Source organism: Musa acuminata, chromosome BXJ2-10 (genome assembly GCF_036884655.1).
Source record: "Musa acuminata AAA Group cultivar baxijiao chromosome BXJ2-10, Cavendish_Baxijiao_AAA, whole genome shotgun sequence".
Lineage (NCBI taxonomy): Eukaryota > Viridiplantae > Streptophyta > Magnoliopsida > Zingiberales > Musaceae > Musa > Musa acuminata.
Window position 1 is genome coordinate 6,062,132 of NC_088347.1, and position 22,446 is coordinate 6,084,577.

At 34.4% G+C, this 22,446-nt stretch overlaps 2 protein-coding genes across 6 annotated transcripts in view; both read left to right on the top strand.

The window, feature by feature from the left end:
• Window positions 1-2,290: 2,290 nt before the first annotated feature.
• Window positions 2,291-8,138, top strand: LOC135625836 (uncharacterized). Of its 4 annotated transcripts, none has more exons than XM_065130933.1 (7): window positions 2,291-2,618; window positions 2,709-2,801; window positions 2,878-3,057; window positions 3,920-4,090; window positions 5,257-5,454; window positions 5,648-5,736; window positions 7,260-8,138. In XM_065130933.1, exons 1-7 carry the CDS (start codon window positions 2,522-2,524, stop codon window positions 7,884-7,886), a joined length of 1,455 nt encoding a protein of 484 aa, XP_064987005.1. In that variant the 5' UTR covers window positions 2,291-2,521; the 3' UTR covers window positions 7,887-8,138. The 4 variants fall into 4 exon arrangements, with proteins under 4 accessions (XP_064987005.1, XP_064987004.1, XP_064987006.1 ...); XM_065130932.1 differs by having other exon boundaries at window positions 2,881-3,057; window positions 5,257-5,466; XM_065130931.1 differs by having other exon boundaries at window positions 2,292-2,618; window positions 5,257-5,466.
• Window positions 8,139-9,406: 1,268 nt separating this feature from the next.
• The window catches only part of LOC135625657 (AP-1 complex subunit gamma-2-like), a 104,099-nt gene continuing 91,059 nt past the window's right edge, over window positions 9,407-22,446 (top strand). For both annotated transcript variants that reach the window (XM_065130737.1, XM_065130736.1), the window contains exons 1-4: window positions 9,407-9,538; window positions 10,371-10,673; window positions 10,792-10,933; window positions 18,102-18,275. In XM_065130737.1, coding sequence (XP_064986809.1) covers window positions 9,507-9,538; window positions 10,371-10,673; window positions 10,792-10,933; window positions 18,102-18,275 — 651 coding nt within the window. In that variant the 5' untranslated portion in view covers window positions 9,407-9,506. The remainder of the gene's footprint in view (window positions 9,539-10,370; window positions 10,674-10,791; window positions 10,934-18,101; window positions 18,276-22,446) is intronic.

Here is a 22,446-nt window from a genome sequence, read left to right on the forward strand (position 1 = left end):
CTACTTTAATTGTCTCATCCTGATCGAAGCATCTTGCGTTACTCAAAATGCAGATTAAATCATAAACACATACCAAGTAATTTCATCATCAAAATACGAGATTTAACAATCATTTGGCCCTATATTGGTTGAAGAGTATGGGAACCAAGGGCTTATAAGTCCGTCAAGTCTCTCTTACTCTTAAATATATTTGTTTGGAGCTCACATGCTCCGAAATGATAAAATCGTACGGGTACATCCTTAAAAAATTCTACTTTAATATAAATTTTTTATTATTAGTCAATATATATCGTCAGAATCTAATTAGTTCCATTATATAACTTATCTCGTTATAAATGACTACAAAATCTAACATAATTTTTACTATTTTTCACTACTGCTCAGTGTAAATTAAATTTACTTAAGAATTATGATCTTTGGTACTCATAGATTAAATTTACTCTTTTTCTAAGTTAAGTCCTTCCACACCACATCACCTCCACCACTGCAATTAACTTTGAGAAAAATTAAATATCTTTTCACTATTTTTTTCATGTTATTAAACAACATATAAAATATTTTTATACTGACTCAAAAATTAGACAGCATCAACAATATAAAAATTTCTAACCATTAAAACATCTTAACAGAGATGAGATTAAAAAAAAAAAAATTATATTATGTTAAAAATTGACGGCATAGAAAAAGAGGCAAAATAGAAAAACAAGTAGAGCTCCTCCAATTTTGCTTCTTCTTTTTTGTGTGGTTACTTTTCCCATGTTTTGCTTAGTGTAAAATACGTGAAGCGTTTTTTACTTAACAATGATGATTCTAAGCTATGCTCTCCTTCCACACCAGATAACTCTACATTATGAGTAACTTTGAGAAAAAAAAAGAAGAAAGAAATAAACTCTACACCAGATAACTCTATATATAAAATGTTTTATACATACTCAAATACTAAATAGAATTAATTGTGTAATAATGCATTAAACTCCAAGATATCTCAACAAAAATGATAACTAAATTTTTAATATTTGTCATGACATCAGAGGGAAATTCTGAAACAAATGTCTTATCCTAAAACCTTCCACAGTCCTTTCCAGCCTACTTGTCTCTTTCTTTTTTTATGCTTTGCTTTACCTCACCGTCTGAGAGGCTCTATTCCTCACACCGAGGGATATATTAAACTAAAGAAAAGAAAGCAAGTGCTGAAGCTTTGACGGACTTCTTTTTCTTCTTGGTTTCATCATTTTTTTTTTGACCCAATTATATTATTTTTTTAAATAATTTAAAAATAATATAATTTGGTCTAAAACTTAATATTTTTTTATAAAACTTTTAAAAAATACACTGTCACCCAGTACCGATTTCCGTGTGAAAGCGTATAATAATTCCCATGCTCACAACCGGCAAACCTTCATCCTCTCCCTCCTTCAAACAAGCTAACCTTAAATTATGGCAAAGTTTTCCCAAGACCACATCTGAACCACAAAGACAAGACCATAGAACTGTGTGCAACTTGCAAGTTGCAACTGGAGCAAACAACCAAAGTTCAACCAAGACATTTGATTAATGAAATCAATCTTGTCCCAAAGATGTTGTTTACATGGAAATTAATAGTGCAAAGGGAAAGAGGAATCAAAGGAGATATCACATGCAATGATAAAAAGGTGAAGGAAGAAGGTGGAAGGGGGAATATATCCACAGGAGAACAAGCAGAAAGAGTGGAGGATGTTGGAACTGCCACTGAGTGAACCCCACACCACACTATCATCTTGAAATTTGTGAACAATTTGATGACCCATCATTGTGACCAAAAAAAAAAAAAAGTTTGGAGATCATCCAACTTTGGTTTTTATTACTTTTCCCATGTTGTTCAGCATAAAGCAATTTTACTTAAGAATTATGATTATAGGTATTCATAGATTCTAAGTTAAGTCCTCCTCTCACACTATATGTAACTTTGAGAAAAAAAAAAAGACTCCTATTTTTTATTTTATTAAATTATATATAAAATATTGTTATACATATACTCAAATACTAAGATTCTAAGAATGTTATTAATAAGAATGTTATATATAAAAATGATGATCACTGCACTACAAGTTACTTTCATAAAAAAAAAAGAATGAACCATTTTTTTTTCATTTTATTAAATTATATACAAAATGTTTTTAATAAATATTTAATGATAAACAAATTGTGTATTAACCACCAGAATATCTCAACAAAATTTTGTTTTTGTCATGATATTTGAGGTGATGCCCTTTTTGTTCTCTTCACAACACTACTGCACAGTCCTCGCCAGCCTATTTGTCTCTCACTGCTTTGCCGTGCTTTTCTTTGCTTTGCTTTGCTTTGCTTTGCCTCACGGGAGGTTCCATTCTTCACACCAAGTTTAGCTCAGCAGGGTTGTGAGTTCTTCTTCGTCTTCTTGCTTTCCATATGTATTAAGAGGCCAACCAAGAACTGCCTTCAGCTGGGCTGCTCCCATTCTGTACTGTGAGTTCTGCCTCTCCCTCTTGTGTCTTCTCTGGACATGATGGACAAGGAGATGAAAGGAGGGTCCGGGATGCTCATTCTTCTACTCATCTTATCGAGTGGGTTTAGCTCAGCTTCAGCTGCTTCACCTGCAAGTTGGTGTTCTTCTTGGTCTATTGTTTGGTCTTGGTTTGCCTGTTTATACTGCATTGCCAACTCATTCTTTCGTGTTGTGGTGCTGGCAGAGATCGTCGGTGTAGCTGTCTCCGATGCTGCCTATAATGCTGCCTCTGCCCTCTTGAAGAGGTTCTGGTCTCTGAAATATACTACGAAGACTGGTATAGCCTCTTCAACCTTGATTCCTTTTGTTTCCCTCAATATATGGCTGATTCGATTCGCTTGCATTTACTGCAGCAGTCTCTGGGCACCGCCCACTGATGAAATTCGAGAGTGGGTACACTGTGCAGACGGTGTTCGACGGTAGTAAACTCGGGATCGAACCCTACTCGGTCGAGATGACGCAGAGTGGCGAGCTGCTGCTTCTTGATTCCGTCAACAGCAATTTGTACCGGATTCCGCTTCCTTTGTCGAGATGTGAGCTGTTTTTTTTGCCTCATTTACTGGGAACTGACATACTTTCTTAGCGGTTGAAATGTCTGCCCGATGAACTTTTTGAGTGTCCTTTGCAATTCGTATTGAGTTGATTGCAGCAGCCTGGAATTTAAGCAGTAATATTACCATCAATTGGGGTTTCATAACCACATTGGATCATTCTTCCATGAGACAAGTTTTCATGTGGTTTTCTTGAGATGTTGAATGAACTGCAACATGGTGGATGTATCTGACTTTTTTGAGTTTATTATTTTTGCAGTTTTCAAAATGTTTGATTGATGTGCATTCCAGTCTTTTGTGGATCTAATTTATTGTTCAGTGGACTAAGTGGCCCATGCTGCTTCACACTCAACGTTTTGTTTGCTTTATTCTAGCTAGGTTTGTTCTTAGGATATCAACATCCTTTTATAAATTTAGATGCTTACATCTCTTATTTTGTTAAATTTCTTGGGTGATAGATAGGTTATCTATGATTCTTAATTCTTAATTTATATTGTTAGTATGATTCGACTTTCGTCATTTATAGGTGCTAATCTAATACCAACTTTTGGAATATCCTTTTACATCATGAGTATTAAAACAAAAGATATTTAAGTTCGGTTTGACCTATCAATCTGATGATCGCTAGCAGCAGTTTCACCCTATTAAGCTACAATTTTCTGAATATGATGCTAATATTCATTTGAACTTGCTGTTCCATCCCAAGTGCTTATAGATTACATGTTAAAATTTTGATGGTGAAAAGAATTTAATCTTCTTTTCCTTTTTTGTTTTTGTTTGGCTTCTTATACATGTCCTGAGTTCCTAAGATGATCCCCGTCATACATTACGTTGACAAATGCAGATAGCAGACCTAAGCTTATTGCTGGTTCTCCAGAAGGTTATGTTGGTCATATTGATGGAAGACCATGTGAAGCAAGAATGAACCATCCAAAGGGCTTTACTGTTGACGAAAGGGGAAATATATATGTCGCGGACACAATGAACATGGCAATCAGGAAAATTAGTGATGCAGGTAAGAGAAAAGGCATAAATTACAATCGATAGAAGCATAATAAATTTTATGGGTTAGGGTAGAATTTTGAAAGCTCATTGTAGATTTGATGGAAAATTTCTCTTGACAAACTAACATATATAGTACATCAGAATTCATCTGATTTCATATAATGTGTCAACTAGAAATGCATTGATCTTGATTAGTGATAGTACTCCTGACTTCATGATTCCATGAACCATCTCACTAATGGAGTAATATTATGTTGTCTGTCAATACTATTTGTCAGTTGTAAGATATATCTCATCCTGATAGGAGCAAAGAATGAAATAGTAAAGAGGGAGAATGATTTCAGATGAAACCAAAATAGCTAGTGATGTAGTGGCTAATGTAGGAAGCATGAATTTGATTATTGAAGGAAAGCAATCACATTCAGCCTTGATATTATATTCTAGATTGAAAACAAGTTTTGAGATATAATATTACGCAATTGGGCTAGTCAGATTGTTTGGCGGATTGGATCTGGTCAGATTTTAACCATGTTAAATAGTTCCAATGCTGTGAGCATAAACTGGGACCAAAAGTATATTGACATGGTTAATGATTTCCTATCATCAATTTATGAAGGGATTGGTATTCCTTGGATATTCTTTTCTTTGCTCAAGAAATTTTTGTTCAGTCATAAGAATTTCCCTTTGATACTGGATAATATTTCTGTAATCTGGATAAGTTTTTGAGGAATAGTTTTAAATAGAAGAAGATATAGTGGACTTGGTTCAAACTTATTTAAAGAGAGACAAGGATTTTTTGATGTTGGGAGTTGTTTTATGTAGGAAGCAAAATAAAAGTAGATTTGGAGAAGCAAAACAATGTTGCTGGATCAGCTTGTTAGTGTTTTCATTTAGGATAAGGAACTATAATATACAACTAGAATATGGTTTGTCAGAAATTTTTTGTGAAAAGAGCTTGAATCTAGCGTAAGGTTAAATAGTATACTTTTTATTTCGTTATAACGGTAATATATCAATACTTTCCCATTCTTGTTAATTAAAATTAAGGAGCTGTACTGAGAGGTTGTCTATTCTTCTCAGAGCAAACTATTATACTTGTGGATGTGTTCATGCAACAAGCACTACAGAGGCATCCCCAAGTTGATATTCTTTGTCTATGAATTTGTATTTGTGCAGGGGTCACAACAATTGCAGGGGGAAAATGGAGCAGAGGAGGGCATTTGGATGGGCCTAGTGAAGATGCAAAGTTTTCTAATGATTTTGAAGTCATTTACATTGCTAGTAGCTGCTCTCTTCTAGTTGTAGACAGGGGAAATCAGGCAATCAGGGAGATTCAGCTTAACTTTGATGATTGTGCACACCAATATGAAACTGGTTTCCATCTGGGTTTGTCTTGTGATTTTACCATCAGCCAACAATTTTGATTCTAATTTCTGTTAAAATAGAGAAGTATCAGTGTCTTAGAATCAACAACGTCAAGATCTTGATACCTTGATATATGGCTTATAGGTTCTCTGCTTTGACATTTTCTGAAATATACTAATTCTTGTCTTATATGCCAATATAGGAACTGCTGTGCTACTTGCTGCTGGATTCTTCGGTTACATGCTTGCTTTACTCCAGAGGCGGTTGGGAACAATGGTCTCTAACCAAAATGTGAGTGGTTCCACATAATAGACATGTTTTACTAAATCGATCATTTCCTTAGGCTACTTTTTAGCAAATACTCTCGATCATTTACAAATGCTCAATCTATTGAAATTAATGTAGCTTCTATTGCACATCACACTTGAGTCTGATTGATTGAAACTTACTTATTAGCGGAAAATGAGGGTGTCATAAATATGAAAATATTTCATCTTGACCTGAAAGTTTGTTTACAGTTGCCACTATTATGTAGTCTGTGATTTATTAAGCTTCAGAATTCCTAGAAAGTTGCTTTATATGTGGCCATGGTGAGCAGCTGTGCTTGTAATTTGTAAGAATGACCATGCAGGGTGGTGCGAGTGGTTTATAACAGCTTAAAAGCAGTACTGGAGTGCTAGTGTGTGGGCGCATTAAGGTTCACAGTGCTGTAGGTGAAAGACAGTTAGTGTTAAGAGGTGTGTGAGACAGTTTGTTCTACATGGAGAGAGCAAGACAAGGTAAGTGAGAGAGGAAGGCAAGCAAGGGAAATTTTTCTGTATAATCTTGATTTAACTTACAGCAGAAATTTTAATAGAGTAGTTGGTCTAAACTAACCATGTTAAAAGTTTGTGTAGTTTAGCAATTCCTCATCCGAAGCATGGAAAAACTTTATCCGATTAGATTTTTTCTCCCTTCTTTTAAAGCCTAATCTTGTGCTCCTATCTCATAATAAAAAAAATGGTGAAAGCATTATATATAATCAGATTAGTTAGCAAAAAGCATAAAAAGAAAAAATAAAATAAAACGATGCAAATATTTTGATTGAACGTCAACAGCTAAAGATGATAAGACTGTAGTAATTGTAATTAACACCTAGAAAGAAATACATTTTTTGATACTTTAGTTCATACATTATTTAAGATGGATTAAATTTTATATCTTTTGCACTAGATTAGTACTTTATAAAATTTTATATTAATATTTAGATAAATGAAAACTACATATTATAAAATTCTAAATAATACTTTTTTTATCCCTCTAAAAATATCAGTTGCTGACTTCACCCCTTGTCAATGCTTATCTGATTTCTTTTAGAAACTTAATTAGTAAGGTTCAATTTGCATATCTTGCAGCTGTTCAAGTAGTCTCCCTTGGCATTTTTTATTTTTATTTTTTAAATATGTTCTTCTTCGAAAAATTTACTACTCCATAAATTTTCATAATCTGATTCCTTTGTCCATTAAACATTTTGAACTTTGTTTAGAATCTAAACTTTAGATAGGCTCATAAAGAATAGATTTTTTTGTGACAATACAGATTTCTTGATGACAATGCTTATTGTATGGTCTCTCTATCTGATTTATAGTGAATTAAAATACGTTGAGAACGTCACGACTTTATATTGCATCCTGAACTGAAACAAATTTCAGTAAGTTGTGTTCAATTAAAAGAAATCTAGGAATTTAGAAAAAGAAGTACTAAAGAAATCATGCTTATTGTACCCGAAGAATTTGGTTGTCTTTTTTTAACTGAGGTGCAAGGATTTTGTATAGGAACATCAAACTCTCACAAAAGCAAGCATGTCTCCGTACCAGAAACCAATTAAACCATCTATAAGATCACCACTTATCCCTACTGGAGATGAAGCAGTGCACATGGACGAAGAAGGTCTCTTCAGCTTAATTGGTAAACTTTTGTTGGCAATAGCAGAAATCTTCGGTGCAATGTTCCCAATCTTCAGAAAGAGGTCAAAGACTAAATATCATCATCATCATCAGCAGCAGCAGCAGAGGGCAAACACTCGGTCAGTGCCAGAGAGCTTAGCCATCCCAGATGATGAGATTCCCACACCTCGCAAGACTTATGCATTCATGTCAAAAGAACCAGAGAAGATCCACCACATCCGGCATGCACCGCCTTATCTGATGCCACAGCAGCAGAAACAGCAAGTACATCAACAGCATCACCTTCAATGGAACCGGCAGTTCTCATCGGGCACTGAGACTTATTATGAGCAGAGCTGCGAAATGATGACTAATGAGATTGTTTTTGGAGCAGTTCAGGAGTCAGATAGCAAGCGGAGGGCAGTGGAGATGAAGGCTGTGAATTATGGGGATCCCATGTTTGAGCAGTACGGTGTGCGCTACCGAAATCATTACATCAGTTATGGCGACTACTAAATGGTCACTGCAATTTTTTTTTTTACCCTTGTCTTCCATGAAAAATTCACTTTTAGTTTATATATATGGTCTCTTCCCTTTTACATGTCTATAAATGAGGAAGGACCAAGAAATACAGCACCACTTGTCGAAATTTCAAAGAAGAAGTTTCTTCCTTAGTTTTGTAAGAGAAATCTAATTTCTCAAATTGGTTTTGTAAATTTGTAGTTCAGTGCTCTTGTTGCTTCATCTATTTCACATAGCCTTATCTTACCAACTCTCTGAAGGCCTGATTCTTAAAACAAGGATGCCAAACAAATTGGCAATGCAATTTGACTGAGTTTGTTCTTCCCGAAATGTCCTTACCTGATCCTAAACTGCATCTAGCTATTGGAAAACTCAAATAATATCTATACTCAAAATGACTGTTTAGGGGTGGGAATTTTGTACGAATGATTCTGCGGATATTAAAGTTGCAAATTCTCAAAATTGGACAGAACTGATACAAACTTGTAACTAGTATAAACTGGAAAAATCTATCCACTTCTGACTACAAATCTAAAATTACAAAAGCATTGTGAGCTATTTATCTCATTTAGCCTGAGGTATGTTAAGCTGAAATGTTGTCTGCCAAAGTCAACTTCAAACCAATCCATACAATTAGAAAATCCAAGAACTAAATGCATCAGGGCATTTAGTTCTAACTGATACAGCTGTAGATCTTGAATAGATATGACATGCTTTTGCAAGTGCAACAAGGGAAACTATTCAGATTCCCAAATGGTTTTCCAATAACTTACTGAAACAATCTCTTATAACCTTGAATTAGTCGTCCATAGGTGAGATTAGTATTTGTGGATAGAGGCAAATTTTATTATAAATTACAAGTAGTGAGATTTAGTTGGTAAAAATCTAATAGTTGATAGATTGAAAAATATTCAACCACTAAATAGATGTGAGAGAAATTATTTTGATTTGAGCCACACAAATCTTGCTTAGTCCGATTTCATTATGTTAGGTGTTTGATGAAGATCTTTTTTAAATTGTTCCATATCGACATTGATATATGTCAAATACACTCAGATTAATTAGTTTGAATTATAAATATATAAAAAAATACGAAAAAAATTTGGGATGTCCTTTGCATTCTTATTATCATCTTAATAGCAAAATTGAGTTTCTAAAAGATATAAATGTCAGTCACCATAGTGAATTTGAAGTATAAATAAATAAAATAATCTAAAACATCCTTAATATTCTTACCATCAGAATGCTGTGGTGATGGTGTTTTCAAAGGCGACTTATGTCAATTAAAACTTTATTATCTCTATTATAATAGTCAAACGACAACGGAGATTAACTAACTATACGGAGATATATGCTCTCAGTATATACTTAAACATAAATTTCGAGGACAAAATATTCAATAACTAATTTGTTGCGATATTATTATATATGCAATTTCGCCAAAGGAACAAAAAAAAGAAAAGAAAAGAGAATAACCAGTAATAGTAAATAAACATAAACAATTGGCCACAACAATATACCATCGTTTCTTCTCAGATCCCAACCCCTCCCTCCTTTCATTGCATCCCTCGCAACCTCTCCTTCTCGTGATCCGGAATCGTGGCGGACTTCACCATGAATCCATTCTCCTCGCCGACGCGGTTGAGGTGCGCTGCCATCTCTTTTCGCCGTTCGCTTCCCTTAAACTCTCGGTCCTTCCTCCTTTCGCTTCTTGTTGTAATGCGCTCGCCTCATTCGTATCATCTTAATTTCGTCTCCTTTAATCCGACGAATGGGCGTGGCAGTCAGTTGATCGAAATGCAACCCCCGTTCACGTGTCGCGGAAAATTCTTTGCGGTTGTGAAATGATTAAAGTGATTTGATGCATATGAAAGGACATGGTTAGGCCCAGCGATTAACATGGTTCAATAGCACTCCTTTTGCATATTTATCATGTTAGGCACCAATTCAATGTAAGGAGAATGGAAAACTTTGTCACTTTCTTTTATGGTACAACTTATTCTTGCAGTTGTTGTCTCCATTAATTCTTTCTTATTTATGTTTTTCATATTATGAACAAGAAAATCGTGATCTTTGTTTTGAATTGTCAATTTAGTAATGACTTTTGGGATTAAAAATAATTTGTTTTAAGGTTTACTACACCATATGGTATAGTTCGGTATCGACTGTATTTATTTACCGATGCTTACTTACCGGCATGTGGGCCAGGGTAAACCAGATTGTTCAAGTCTGGTATAAGATGTACCAGCAATAACCTTGTTTTGTCTTTTCATCCTTTTTTTTTTTTTGAGACTTTATCTGAAACTCGATACGGATCGTGGTACCCTCAAATGGTATGTCGGTACAGTTCAGACCCACACTGGTCTGGGTCAGGACTAATTCAAGTCCAGTACCCAAAATTAAAATCCTTGATCCTTTTCTGATTTAATTTGTGTAGGATTGATTTTTTTCTTGCACATGCTAAAACTTGTGTTGCAGGGATATGATTCAAGCTATACGTGCTTGCAAAACTGCTGCAGAAGAGCGTGCTGTTGTGAGAAAGGAATGTGCTGCTATACGTTCTGCAATTAGTGAAAATGATCAATTTTATAGGCACCGTAATCTTGCAAAACTTATGTTTATTCACATGCTCGGTTATCCTACTCATTTTGGTCAATTGGAATGTCTCAAACTGATAGCTGCTGTTGACTTTCCTGAAAAACGAATTGGCTATTTGGGCCTTATGCTGCTTCTTGATGAAAGACAGGAAGTTCTTATGCTGGTTACAAATTCTTTGAAACAGTATCCATCAGTTCTTTCGTTATATGGTTTATTATGTGATTAATCTGTTTGATATCTCTATCACGGATTGCATTCTGCTTTTAAAAATGTTTGCCTCTGTTAAACTTGACACAGGCAGAGATCTCAATCACTCAAACCAATATATTGTAGGTCTTGCTCTTTGTGCTTTAGGGAACATATGTTCTGTAGAAATGGCAATGGACCTTGCACCTGAAGTGGAAAGGCTACTTTTAAGTAGAGACCAAACTATCAAGAAAAAGGTGCTTCCTTTCTCTCTGTTAATTTTTCTATTTAAACTGTGTGCACAACTTGATGGAATGAGTTTTTATGTGTGATTGAAAGATTTGAATGCAACTACTCAAAAGGCTTTTTTCCAGTGCTATATGGCACTGATGTGCATCTTGGATTATTGTCCTATGCTTTTTCTTCTTTGCTAAAACAAAGGCATAGCCTTTCGGATTGCAATATTCCATATGAGAAAAGAATTTCTATTTTGGAAATTATAGAATCCCACAAAATCCTATTCAGGTATGTCTATAACTCTCTAAACACACTCCTAATGGTTTAAGACTATCCCAAATTTAGATAGGACTCACAAATAAAAATACAGCTTAAATTATAATTCAAATCTTGATAAAAATCACTGCTAAAAATATGAATTAGAATACATAATAATTGCAAAATATTTATTGAGGTAAGTGTTAGAGTCCTAGAAATATCCTCTCGGTATAGCCGTAAGGCTGTTACATCTTATCTTCCTTGCATCTCATATTGGTGAGAGTCTCATTCACTTGGTTTGGCCTTTTAATAATTATATATAAGAAAAATCTGTTTGAAAGGTCCTTGTGCAAAATGGTGTCTTTACAATGGATAGTGCATGATTTGGCTATTCTATAACAACTCCCCACCCGTCAAACTAACAATGTTCCTGAGTTGGAAGGTTGGGGCACTATTGTTGTGGCATCACTTTCTTGAATGATATTGTTGCTTCATTCATCCTCACATGTTGACAAAGGCTATGGATCTGTGAAGAAGAAAAGCATTATGAGGGGCTTCATGATGTTTTCTGTGTTACAATAATAAATTGATGGATCTGCCATGAAACCAATCTTTCGAAATTGTTGCACAAGATTTCCTTTTTGTTGCTATTACTTGTCAACTGCAGATACTGAAAGCCTGAAACAACTGATCTCATTGTTGAATAGGCATCTGATCACACTGAAACTTGAAGTATACTTACTTTACTTCTTGCATGAATAGATGAAGATGTTTTGATGGTTGTTAAGCTTAGTGTTGTAAAAAGGCACTTGGGCACTCGCCTAGGTGCTCGGACAAGGCAAAATGAGGCAACGTCTGAGCACATCAAAGCGCTCATGAGGCACTTTGGACTGGGTGCTGCTTAAGCGAGCATCTCAGTTCTTGGTTAAAATGTCTTCCTCCTCTTAGTTTCAAGAAACCAATGGTAGCCCCAACAGTTCAGCTCACCCAACCCGATGTGCACGCCAATGCATCTTGACCAACCTCCACCCAACTCGATGCCCTGCCTGCAGAGCTGAAATCGACTTAACCTGAGCCCATTCCAAAACCCACCCTAGCATGTGGTTGGGTTTGTTGCGCCCATGAATCTGATGCCCTGCCTATGTGTTTGATCCAACATAGCCCACACATGCATTCATGAACACGATGTGCTGCTTGTGAGCCTGAGCCCATCGAACCAATGTGGTTCTGTTAGGTCCAACTTAAACCCACTCACCCACTTAATATTCCACTCCTTCCCGCTTGTGATCCCCTTTTGCCTAGGCTGCTGATTGACCATCATGACCGATCTCTCATCGTCACTAGTCCATTGCTGAAAATTGACTGATTTTTCTCTCTAAAATGATTGGTAGTAAGAAAACCTATATGATTGTATACGGCTAGTGTATGCTACATGAAAACATGAAATGATGTATAGGGACCTTATAATTTTTGATGTCGATGATAAGTTCCTTGTACAATTACCAAGATTGTACATGCATACCAAGTTGGTCTTGTCTTTCTTATTCTCAATATAACTCTAATTCATGATGCACCAACATCTGATGATGATGCAGACCTTGATGATTATTAGAGCTCTTGGATTCTTGGACTGGCAGATGTTTAAATTACTTTTGTTTTGTCATTTATATATGAACAAATTTGTATTATCATTTTGTCAATTGAGTGGTCTATATATGGTTAGATACATGTATTTTGATGTTTTAGTGGTAATCATTTGCATATATAATGACACAATTCATATTTAATTGAAGTTCTTCTTTCTAGTGATCTTTATCCTTATTTTTTTATAATTTTTGTAAGGTAAGCACCTTGCTTTGCTTGGGTGAGCACCCAAACAAGCATCTAGCATCTCCACAATTTTAGAATCCTGGTTTCTTTTGGTATTTAGTGCCTTTGGCAACACTGGGTTAGCTATTGGGGTTGCCTAAAAAGGCTAAGCAGCTGCTGGTCTGTGGTTGTGTAATGCAGTTTTAGCAGGCTGAAAGTTTCAACATGTTGTCATGACTTGATTACACTGATTCGGGGTTTGTTTGGGCCTCTAGAAGATACTTCAGAGGTAGGCATTAAAATCAAAGTTGAAAACATGTTGTTGATACTTGATAGCCGGGTTTGCTTTACCGGTCCGAACCAACGCCGCCCGCAGCATAGAAAAAAGGCCAAAAATTGCACTAAAATTACCTGAAAAATAAAAAAAACTTATATTAGGGTTTTAAAGTTGGAAATAAATGTAAATTTAGTATAATTTCAACAAAAATATTCTAATTTAGGAAAGAATAATGACATATATCTTTTTGAACTTTGAGGAGTAACTTTGTGGCATGTTTTGGATCATCCTTCCGTTGACATTGAATTATCTAAAAAGAAATAATTTGAATTTTTAGATTTCAAGTTAAACTTTAAGATTCAAATGAATTAAGTAATAAATGGATCACTCGATGAATATAACTTAGTTTTATTATAAAAAAGAATGACGGGATTCCATGGGTGCTGGATCGGGGTCCTCGATTCTTATGTATCCGTATATCAATATGATATGTTTGATGGACCCAATCTTAAAATTGATCCCACGATATAGTATACTGATACACCATATGCCATTGGTGCATTAATGTGGTGATGGTCGTAGTCTGATCGTCGTGAACCACACGTGTCCAAGGTGGCTCTTGAGGCAAGTACGATTGTGATATGTATTGGTGTGGAGATTGGAGAATGTCGAAACTTATACTTTCGTCACTGATCTACTGCTTTGTATCATAAGATTGATTACCCTATTGTTGCTTAGAGAAGAATGGCCAACTATTACTGTATTTCTATTGGTCATAAGATTTTCCATAATATGATGGCTAGAAATACGACGAGCTCCGCTTTATGTCTACGTTATGTAGGCTCTATCACATTTGCTTAAAATCATACACTATCTCCCCCTTCCCCTTCTATGTATAAACTTGATCAGTATCTCGTTGATCTCCATGATCTAAATCTTCGGTGGTATGCGTAAAATACTGCTCCTTGGTCCATACACCACTCTCAAACTGTATAGATAGGACTATCGACTCCCCAATGTCGTCGCTATTGTTGGTTGATGCATTGCCATCCACGTTGCTATCATGTCTATGGATCGAGTGGGTTGCTAAATGCAACTGAGAAGGTGCCTTGTCTCTTAACTCGATTCTTTTTAGTGGTACAACTAATGCTACTGCCTTCCCCTTTGCCTTTGCATGTTGGGCTGACGATTGTGATGGTTGGGTGTCTCTGATTCCTTGATTAGTTTGACTTGATGTTGTCCGGCTCCTTCTGCCACGCTTTGACTATGAGGGATCCTCCTCCTACTGAGGATGTGCTTCCTCTTCTTCTATTGCCTCGGTGATAAAACGCGAATGACGTAAAGGATCTCTCGCTTCATCAAGTAAAGGATCATCTTGGTTATAGTGTCTAATTTTGATTGAATCGACACTAAGCACACTAATCACAACATTAAAGACCTTAATTACTCTCTAATTAACCTTATTCTACCATCATAAATATGTCAAACAACATATTAGACATTGATAACATATAATAGGCTTAATTATCTCATAAATCAACAAAAATCTAGAAAAATATATACTTTTGATTATAGTGTTCTTCCTCTAACTTAGGAGTTAATACTCCCAAATTAACCTCCTAAACTTGATCCAATCCATAAATCGCAGCTTTGTTGAGTTTAAGAGAATGCAAATGTGAGAATGAGAGAAAGATGTGAGTAAGAAAGAGATTGAGAGAATGAAAGGGGAGTGAACGAGGGGGTAGAAACGGTTTAAAAACCCTTAGATCTGGTTCAAACGGTCAAATAGACCATTTTAATTCAACAAATCTTAGCCTTTCATCGGTAACGATCAGTACATACCTTATATCGTCAGATACGGGGTCCCCTATTATGGACCGCCTGGTATAGGGTGACTATCATGATGGTCCCCTATCGGACCAATATGTACCACCTGGTGTAGGACGGCATGGCGAACTTGGTTGATAATATATTCGAATTCTCTAGTCTTCAAATCAACTCTAAATTTGCAGATCAAAGATGAAAACATTTTGTTGTTAGTATCTCCCATTTTTTCTCTATTTTGTAAAATATTGCATCAGTTTTAGTTGAGGATACATCACTGTGGAATAATGAGAGATGGTAGTGGTAGATCACATCACTTTGCTGTGGAAGTGATTGAACGACCCCACTCTCAGGTTTTTCTCCAAGTGGAGGAGAATAAATCTCAAACAATGAAATATTTGACTATGATAGTAAGACATGTCCTCTGGGGCTTAAAATATGCCGTATATACAGTAAACTAATGTATTTATGGGGGAAAAGACTATTTAACGGAAGTTTCAGAATTCCATAAATTCTTTACAAGGAAACTATTACAATAAGTCGCAGATAAGAACACAACTCAAAAATTTCCCATCTATAACCAATATAGATTTTAAGAATTCAACTTGAAATATGACTCCAAATTGAATCTGAAGTAGTAGTTAAAAATCAAAATAATCTACCTGAAAATAGCAAAAAAAAAAAGAAAGAAAAATTTCAAGGCAGGCACTCACAGGTAGTGAATCACTTCTGCCATTGCACAACAGACCCATACGTCCATAACCAATCTTCACATTTTTTTCATGGTGTCACTTATTCTTTTATGTGCAAATTGTTCAGGAAAAACGATAGGAATTTTTTTGCCTTTTTAAAGGTTGTTGGGCTACATTGACTTGAGATGGTTGAAGGCTTGCAAAATCTGATTGACTTGAAGTCAAAGCATTTCCAAAGTCCAATTGCTACTCGTATTCTGCATATTTTAGTTGTTGGACTGTGAATTACTTGATGTCTGCTGTTTATTATTCTAAGAACTTAGGTGCCTGCTGTGATCATTCTTTTTTATCATATTGTTATATGGATAAATGTAGATTTGAATGATAATTTGGATTATCTTCCATTGAAACTATAAAAGTACCATTCTGGTTATTGAAATGTATAAATTCTGAATTCCTGACATTGTCTAGATGCTACAAATGAAATCATCTTCTATGTTCAGAATAGATCTTTATCTCTATAAATATTAAACAGTCTAATCAATAATGTGGATTTGTAGTCATGCTTACTGGAGTATTAATCTTTGTCATTTGGTTTGCATGTTTATGTCTTGATTTCCTGCACCATTCTGTTTTAGACTTTAAGGATGGTTTGAGATTGTAGAATAAAAGAAGGGACAAGTGGAAGATGTATTACGTCCTCTTAAATTTCAATTATCAAAGCTTTATTTTGGATGTAGACTTTCTTCAAACTGCTTTCTTAGTGACTTAAGAAATTGGAAAGCTTCAGTTGTTTTAAATAGGACAATCAAAGTTATAAGTTAAGTTATGGTTGATCATGTTCTGATTCTTTCACCTGTAATATTAGACTGATAAGCCATAGCATTTCTGCTTGTTTATTTATCATGTGTATATCTCATGGTATTGCATATAAGTTTATTGAGCATGTATATATATCAAGCATCATTTTTTTCCTGGCATTCCATCTTAATAATCTTATCTGGTCACATGACCTTGGTGACCAGACCTTTGGCATGCTTGAATTAAGTATGGTAGATGTAGAATATGGATTAAGCCAAAATATTTACTGCAAGTTTTATAGGATTCTAACTTACTCTGGTATTTTGTAGATTTTTTGGGTAAAATTGAATTTTCATGGTTGATCTTGACTATATCATGTCGTTTATTTTACTTTGACACTATCTTCATTGCTAATGTTTTGTTGTATCTTTGTAAATTTAACTATGCTGAATGCTGATAGTCAAGTTGTCAAATGAGACTGGATTTTTTGCATCTTTTAGGAGAGCATTCTATTTGATTGAACACTTGGTTATTTTGCATTATGAGAATTGTTTTTGGGATATCTTTTTTCTCTCCATGTATTTTGGCTTGTATTGGCCTATTTAGTAGAAGTGTTATGCAGTTTGATTTTGATGATCTTATGTTTGTGATGGGACCAAGGAAATCATCAATTGCATATAAATAGTATGTAGTGCTACAGTGTAAAACATTTTGCACCATTGTACCATGCCACAAGGTAAACATGCTTTAAACTTTAAAGTCATATACCTTTCATGCTATTTGGTGTGTTTTAGTGCAGTGATACTTGGTTTAGCTAACATGTTGTGATATCATGTTTTTGAAGTCATTTGCTCCATCCCTGTAGCCTTTCTTTGCTATTTTCCATCCGGTTATTATTACTTGCATTGATGCGACATGGCATGAATGACAATAACCTCACCAACTTCTGCGGCCCATCATTTAATACATCTAAACTTGCACGACCATGAGACCTGCCCGCATCAGTCAAAGCTAATTGCCTCTGAGCTTTCTGCTTGTGTGTTCATTGCTTTGCTGCCAGTATAAACTATCACACTGACCCTCAAGCAAATCCTGAGCCTTCTTTTTGGGCCCAATTATTTGCCACCAAGTTTAGATAAAGAAGAAATATCAGAAGCATTGATATTAAATTGTACGAAGAGTGCAAATAACCCCAATCTCTGAGTGATCTGCTGTACCTGTTTCTGATTTTCTTACAATTTATGATTATGCTTGATCTTTTCTCTTCTTATTGATAATAGAAATTTTACTCTTATACAAAACACAGAATTTGTCTCCATGTTAATGTGATAACAATAATTTTTTGTTTAGCCTGGAAGTATGTCCACCAGTTTCCCTAACTAGATATGATTATGCAAACACTTTTCTTTGGATGAGTTTAGGCTATGTGCTTATAGTTGAGTTATGTGCCCAAGTGCTTATGTAGTACTTGTCCTATTTAAACAGCCTTCTTTCTTAGTTAACTGGAGGTGTTTTGTTGATTTATAGGCTGCCTTGTGCTCTATCAGGATAATAAGAAAAGTTTCGGACTTGGCTGAAAACTTAATGAGTCCAGCTGCTTCTTTGTTGAAGGAAAAGCATCATGGAGTGTTAATAGCAGGTGTTCAGCTTTGTACAGATTTATGTAAAGTCAGTGCAAGTGTCCTTGAATATTTGAGAAAGGTACTGCTTATAATGACCAAAATCTATTATTAGCTTATGGCAGTGTTAATAGCAGGTCTTTTCATCTAGTTCTTCCTCATCCTTGGTTTTGAGCTGCTCATCTGTTGCACTGTTATATTCCCTCTTAGTCAAAGTTTTGTTTATTTTTATAAATCTAACTTTTTCATTAAGGTTGCAATTAAAAATTTTCTTGCCATGGTGCACCCCATTCTGATATCCTTCTGCTGGCTTTGTTTAGACAATTTTATTATTTTTGTAAACTTGGTTTTTACATGGGAACTTAACACATCATGTTTAGGATTAGGTTATTTTTGTAAACTTGGTGTGGTGCAAAATAGGAAAGGTTCCTATTATTGTTTAGGATTATTGTGGGTAAAAAAATTAGTCCAAGAATATAGGATTAGGTTAGCAACTTGGAATATAAGAATACTTTCAGGAAAGAGATTAGAATTGGTAGACACTGATCATAAGAAGAATAAATATTATTTGCTTACTAGAGACTAAAGGGGTAGGAAAAACATTTAGAGATTGATAGTATTAGATTTGAATGTCATAAGTGTTTATGGCCCTCACGTTGGACTAGATTATCAAACCAAAAGAACATTTTAGAAAAACTTAGATGATATGATTCAATGAATACCTATAATGGAAAAACTTATAATTGGAGGAGATTTGAATGATGGGGTGCATAGGGTCTTTGGCTATGAGGAGAAAGATGAAGACGATGGTATGTTTTTGGATTTTTTCACTTTATATGATCTCATAATTGTAAATACTTCCAGAATAGAGATGAACATTTGATTACTGAACTTTTTTCTTACTAGAAAACTAGATAAAATTATATGTAAGAATTATAAAGTTATAGCTAGTGAAAACTTGACTAATAAACATATGTGATAGTATTAGATATTTGTTGTAGAAAATGAAAGAAGAAAAAGGTAGTAGAAAAATTTACTAAGACTAGATGGTGAAATTTTAAAATGATAATAAAATAATGTAAGGATTTTTACAATAAGATGAAAAGGGAGGTGATTTGGAACCTAGACAAGGATAATATTAATATTATTTGGACTAATAAGATTAGGAGCTTGATCCTAGTGAAACTAAAGTTAGAGGTGTAGAAAGCAATTATTACAAAAGATAATGTTTCAAAGATTGACAAAATTATAAAAAAATAATAAATTTAAAAATATAAAATCTAAAAAATAGGCTAAGAGAGTTGTTAGTATGATAAGATATAAAGCTTACGATAATTTTTATAACAAATTAGATACTAAAGATGGAGAAAAAGATATATATCGAATTGCTAAGACTAGGGAAAGAAAGTATAAGCATTTAGATAATATTAGATGAATTAAAGATGAAGATGAAAGGATACTTGTTACTGATAATGAAATTAAGGAAAGACAAAGAAAGTTATTTTTATAAATTATGTAATGAACATTCTATAAATGACTTAGTTTTAATGATAGATAATAGTAGTAGATTTAATAATCATACATTTGTCTGTAAATTAAAGCTAGTGAAGCAAAAGACGTCAAAAAAAGATGAAAATAGCTAAGAGGGTAAAACCTAATAGTATTCTTGTTGAGATAAATGGGGAATAGCTTGGTTAACTAGCTTATTTAACAAAGTTATTCGATTCAGAAAGATACTTAATAAAAGAAGAAAGAGCTTTCTAGTGCAAATTTAAAAGACTAAGTATGATATATAATACTATTCTAATTATAGAGAAATTAAAATCATGACTTATGTTATGAAACTTTGGAAACGAATTATCAAAAATAGGATAATATTTGAAACAAATATCTTTAAAAATCAGGTTGATTTTATGTTGAGAAGACCAATAATAGAAGCTATTTATCTATTAAGATAATTAATGAAAAAATATTGAAAGAAAAAGAAAGATTTATATATGATTTTATCGATTTAGAGAAACCCTACAATATAGTTTGTATAGATTTATTATGATGGGCTTTAGAAAGAAAGATGTATCAACTCAAGGTATGTAATACCGTACCGTACCGATGTTTCGAGGTTGGCTCGGTATAGTACGGTATCGGTGTACCGAGCGGTACACCAGGGCTTACCAAGCGATTTCCTCTTACTGTAGCAATGTAGCACTGCTACAGTGTATTACTGTAGCACTATAGTACGGTCCGTCCGGTAGCGAGGGTCCGCGTATCGGTATGCTGTCGGATCGGTACGTATCGCCCTTACTGGGCGGTACCATTCGAAATTGCATACCATGTATCAACTACTTATTTGATGTTACTAAGGATATATATATGATAATATAACTACTGGTGTTAGAACTTAGAACTATATAGATTCCTATTAGTATAATGGATGAACTTACAAGTTATTTGCAAGATAGCCCTTTTGGTGTATGTCATTTGTTGATAATATTATCTTAGTTGATGAGGTTTTTAAATGAAACTAATTCTAAACTTAAGTTGTGGAGTTAATCCTTAGAAATTAAAGGTTTTAGATTAAGTAAGATTAATACTAGGAATAGACAAGAGAATATAGTTAAGTTGGATAGACAAAAAGTTTCTTTAAATAAAAACTTTAATATCTTAGATTAATTATTATTCAACAAGATAGATTGATTGATAAAGATATTATTTATAGATTTAAAAACTAGAGGGTTAAAATGGTGAGGGGTGTTAGGAGCAAGGTTCGCCGTACCGTACCATACCGACGTTTCGACCCGGGCTCGGTATGGTACGGTACTAGTATACCGGGCGGTACATCAGGGCGTACCGAGTGGTACACCCTGATGTACCGAACAATTTCATACTTTTTTCATACTGTAGCACTGTAGCAGTATCGGGCGGTCCGTGTACCAGTAACCTGTTGGACCGGTACGTACCGCTCGGTATGGGCGGTACACTTCGGTATGGTAGACCTTGGTTAGGAGTCTTGTATGATCATCGGGTATTTTTGAGATAAAAAGAAAAAAATTATAAAATAGTTCTATGACTAATATCAATGCTTTATGGATGTGAATATTGGGTAGTTCAAAACTGATATACAAAAAAAGTTGTGTTACAGAGATGAGAACATTAAGGTAGATGTGCGGAGTTACTAGGAAAGATATGAAAATAAATATTTTTATTTATGAATAATTAGGTATCTCTTCGAAAGAGAATAAAATGAGAAGAATCATTTAAAATGGTATGAACATGTTTTAGTAGACTTACAAATGCAATAGTCAGAAGAGGTGAAATGATTATTTGAAATGGTATGACGAGAGGTAGAGGTAGACATAAACAAACTTTAATAGAAACTATAAATAAAGATTTAAATACTCTTAACTTAACTAAATATATAATTTTTTACAGATCTAAATTGTGAAAAATGATCTATGTTGTCGAACCCAAATAGTTAGAACTTACGATTTGTAAGAGTAAGACTCTGGAAAAGATATATGTGGCTATCAATTCTAGTACTTAACATACAAAATGAAAGAATATTTGGCTATATAATTGTTAGTAAAGTTTGTTCAGGGCTTTGGCAGTTAAATTCTATACTTTGGTAAGGTGGATATCTTAACTAGTGTAGAAGCAATCTTAATAAAAGATACAATGAAGATTGCAGACCACGATTGTAGGTAATTAATCAACTAATCTGTTCTTCAATCTACACAACCAGTAAGTGTTTTTTCTTGTTATGATATACATGTGATGATCTCTAAACATTCCATGTTCTAGATAACTATGATATTATACCTTGAGCAACTTGAGGGAACATCTCAACACAATGTACTTCTTCTATACCACTCGGAACATTACTCTCCTTAGTTCAATCAAAGTACGCCTAGCATTGTGGCTTCTATAAGATCACCATGGAGATCATCAACCACTTCATTTTTCTCTTTAGTTTTGAGAAAGATATTCAGACCCCTTTTAGTTGAGGTGGGGTATATCTTTCCTCCATCGTTCATTAGATAAGCTTTGATTATGTGAACCTCTCTCCTAATTTCTAGCTATTCCTAAATGGCTAAAACATCTATTACTTTACCAACGACTTCTTGGAATATTTGGGTAGAAAGAATTTTCAATATAACGGTTTCTCTCTTGATCCTATTGAAGTTCTTTGAGTGACAGTTGCCAACTTCAAAATTATTAAATGTACTAGGGAGGAATAACAAAATGCTTATGTTTTT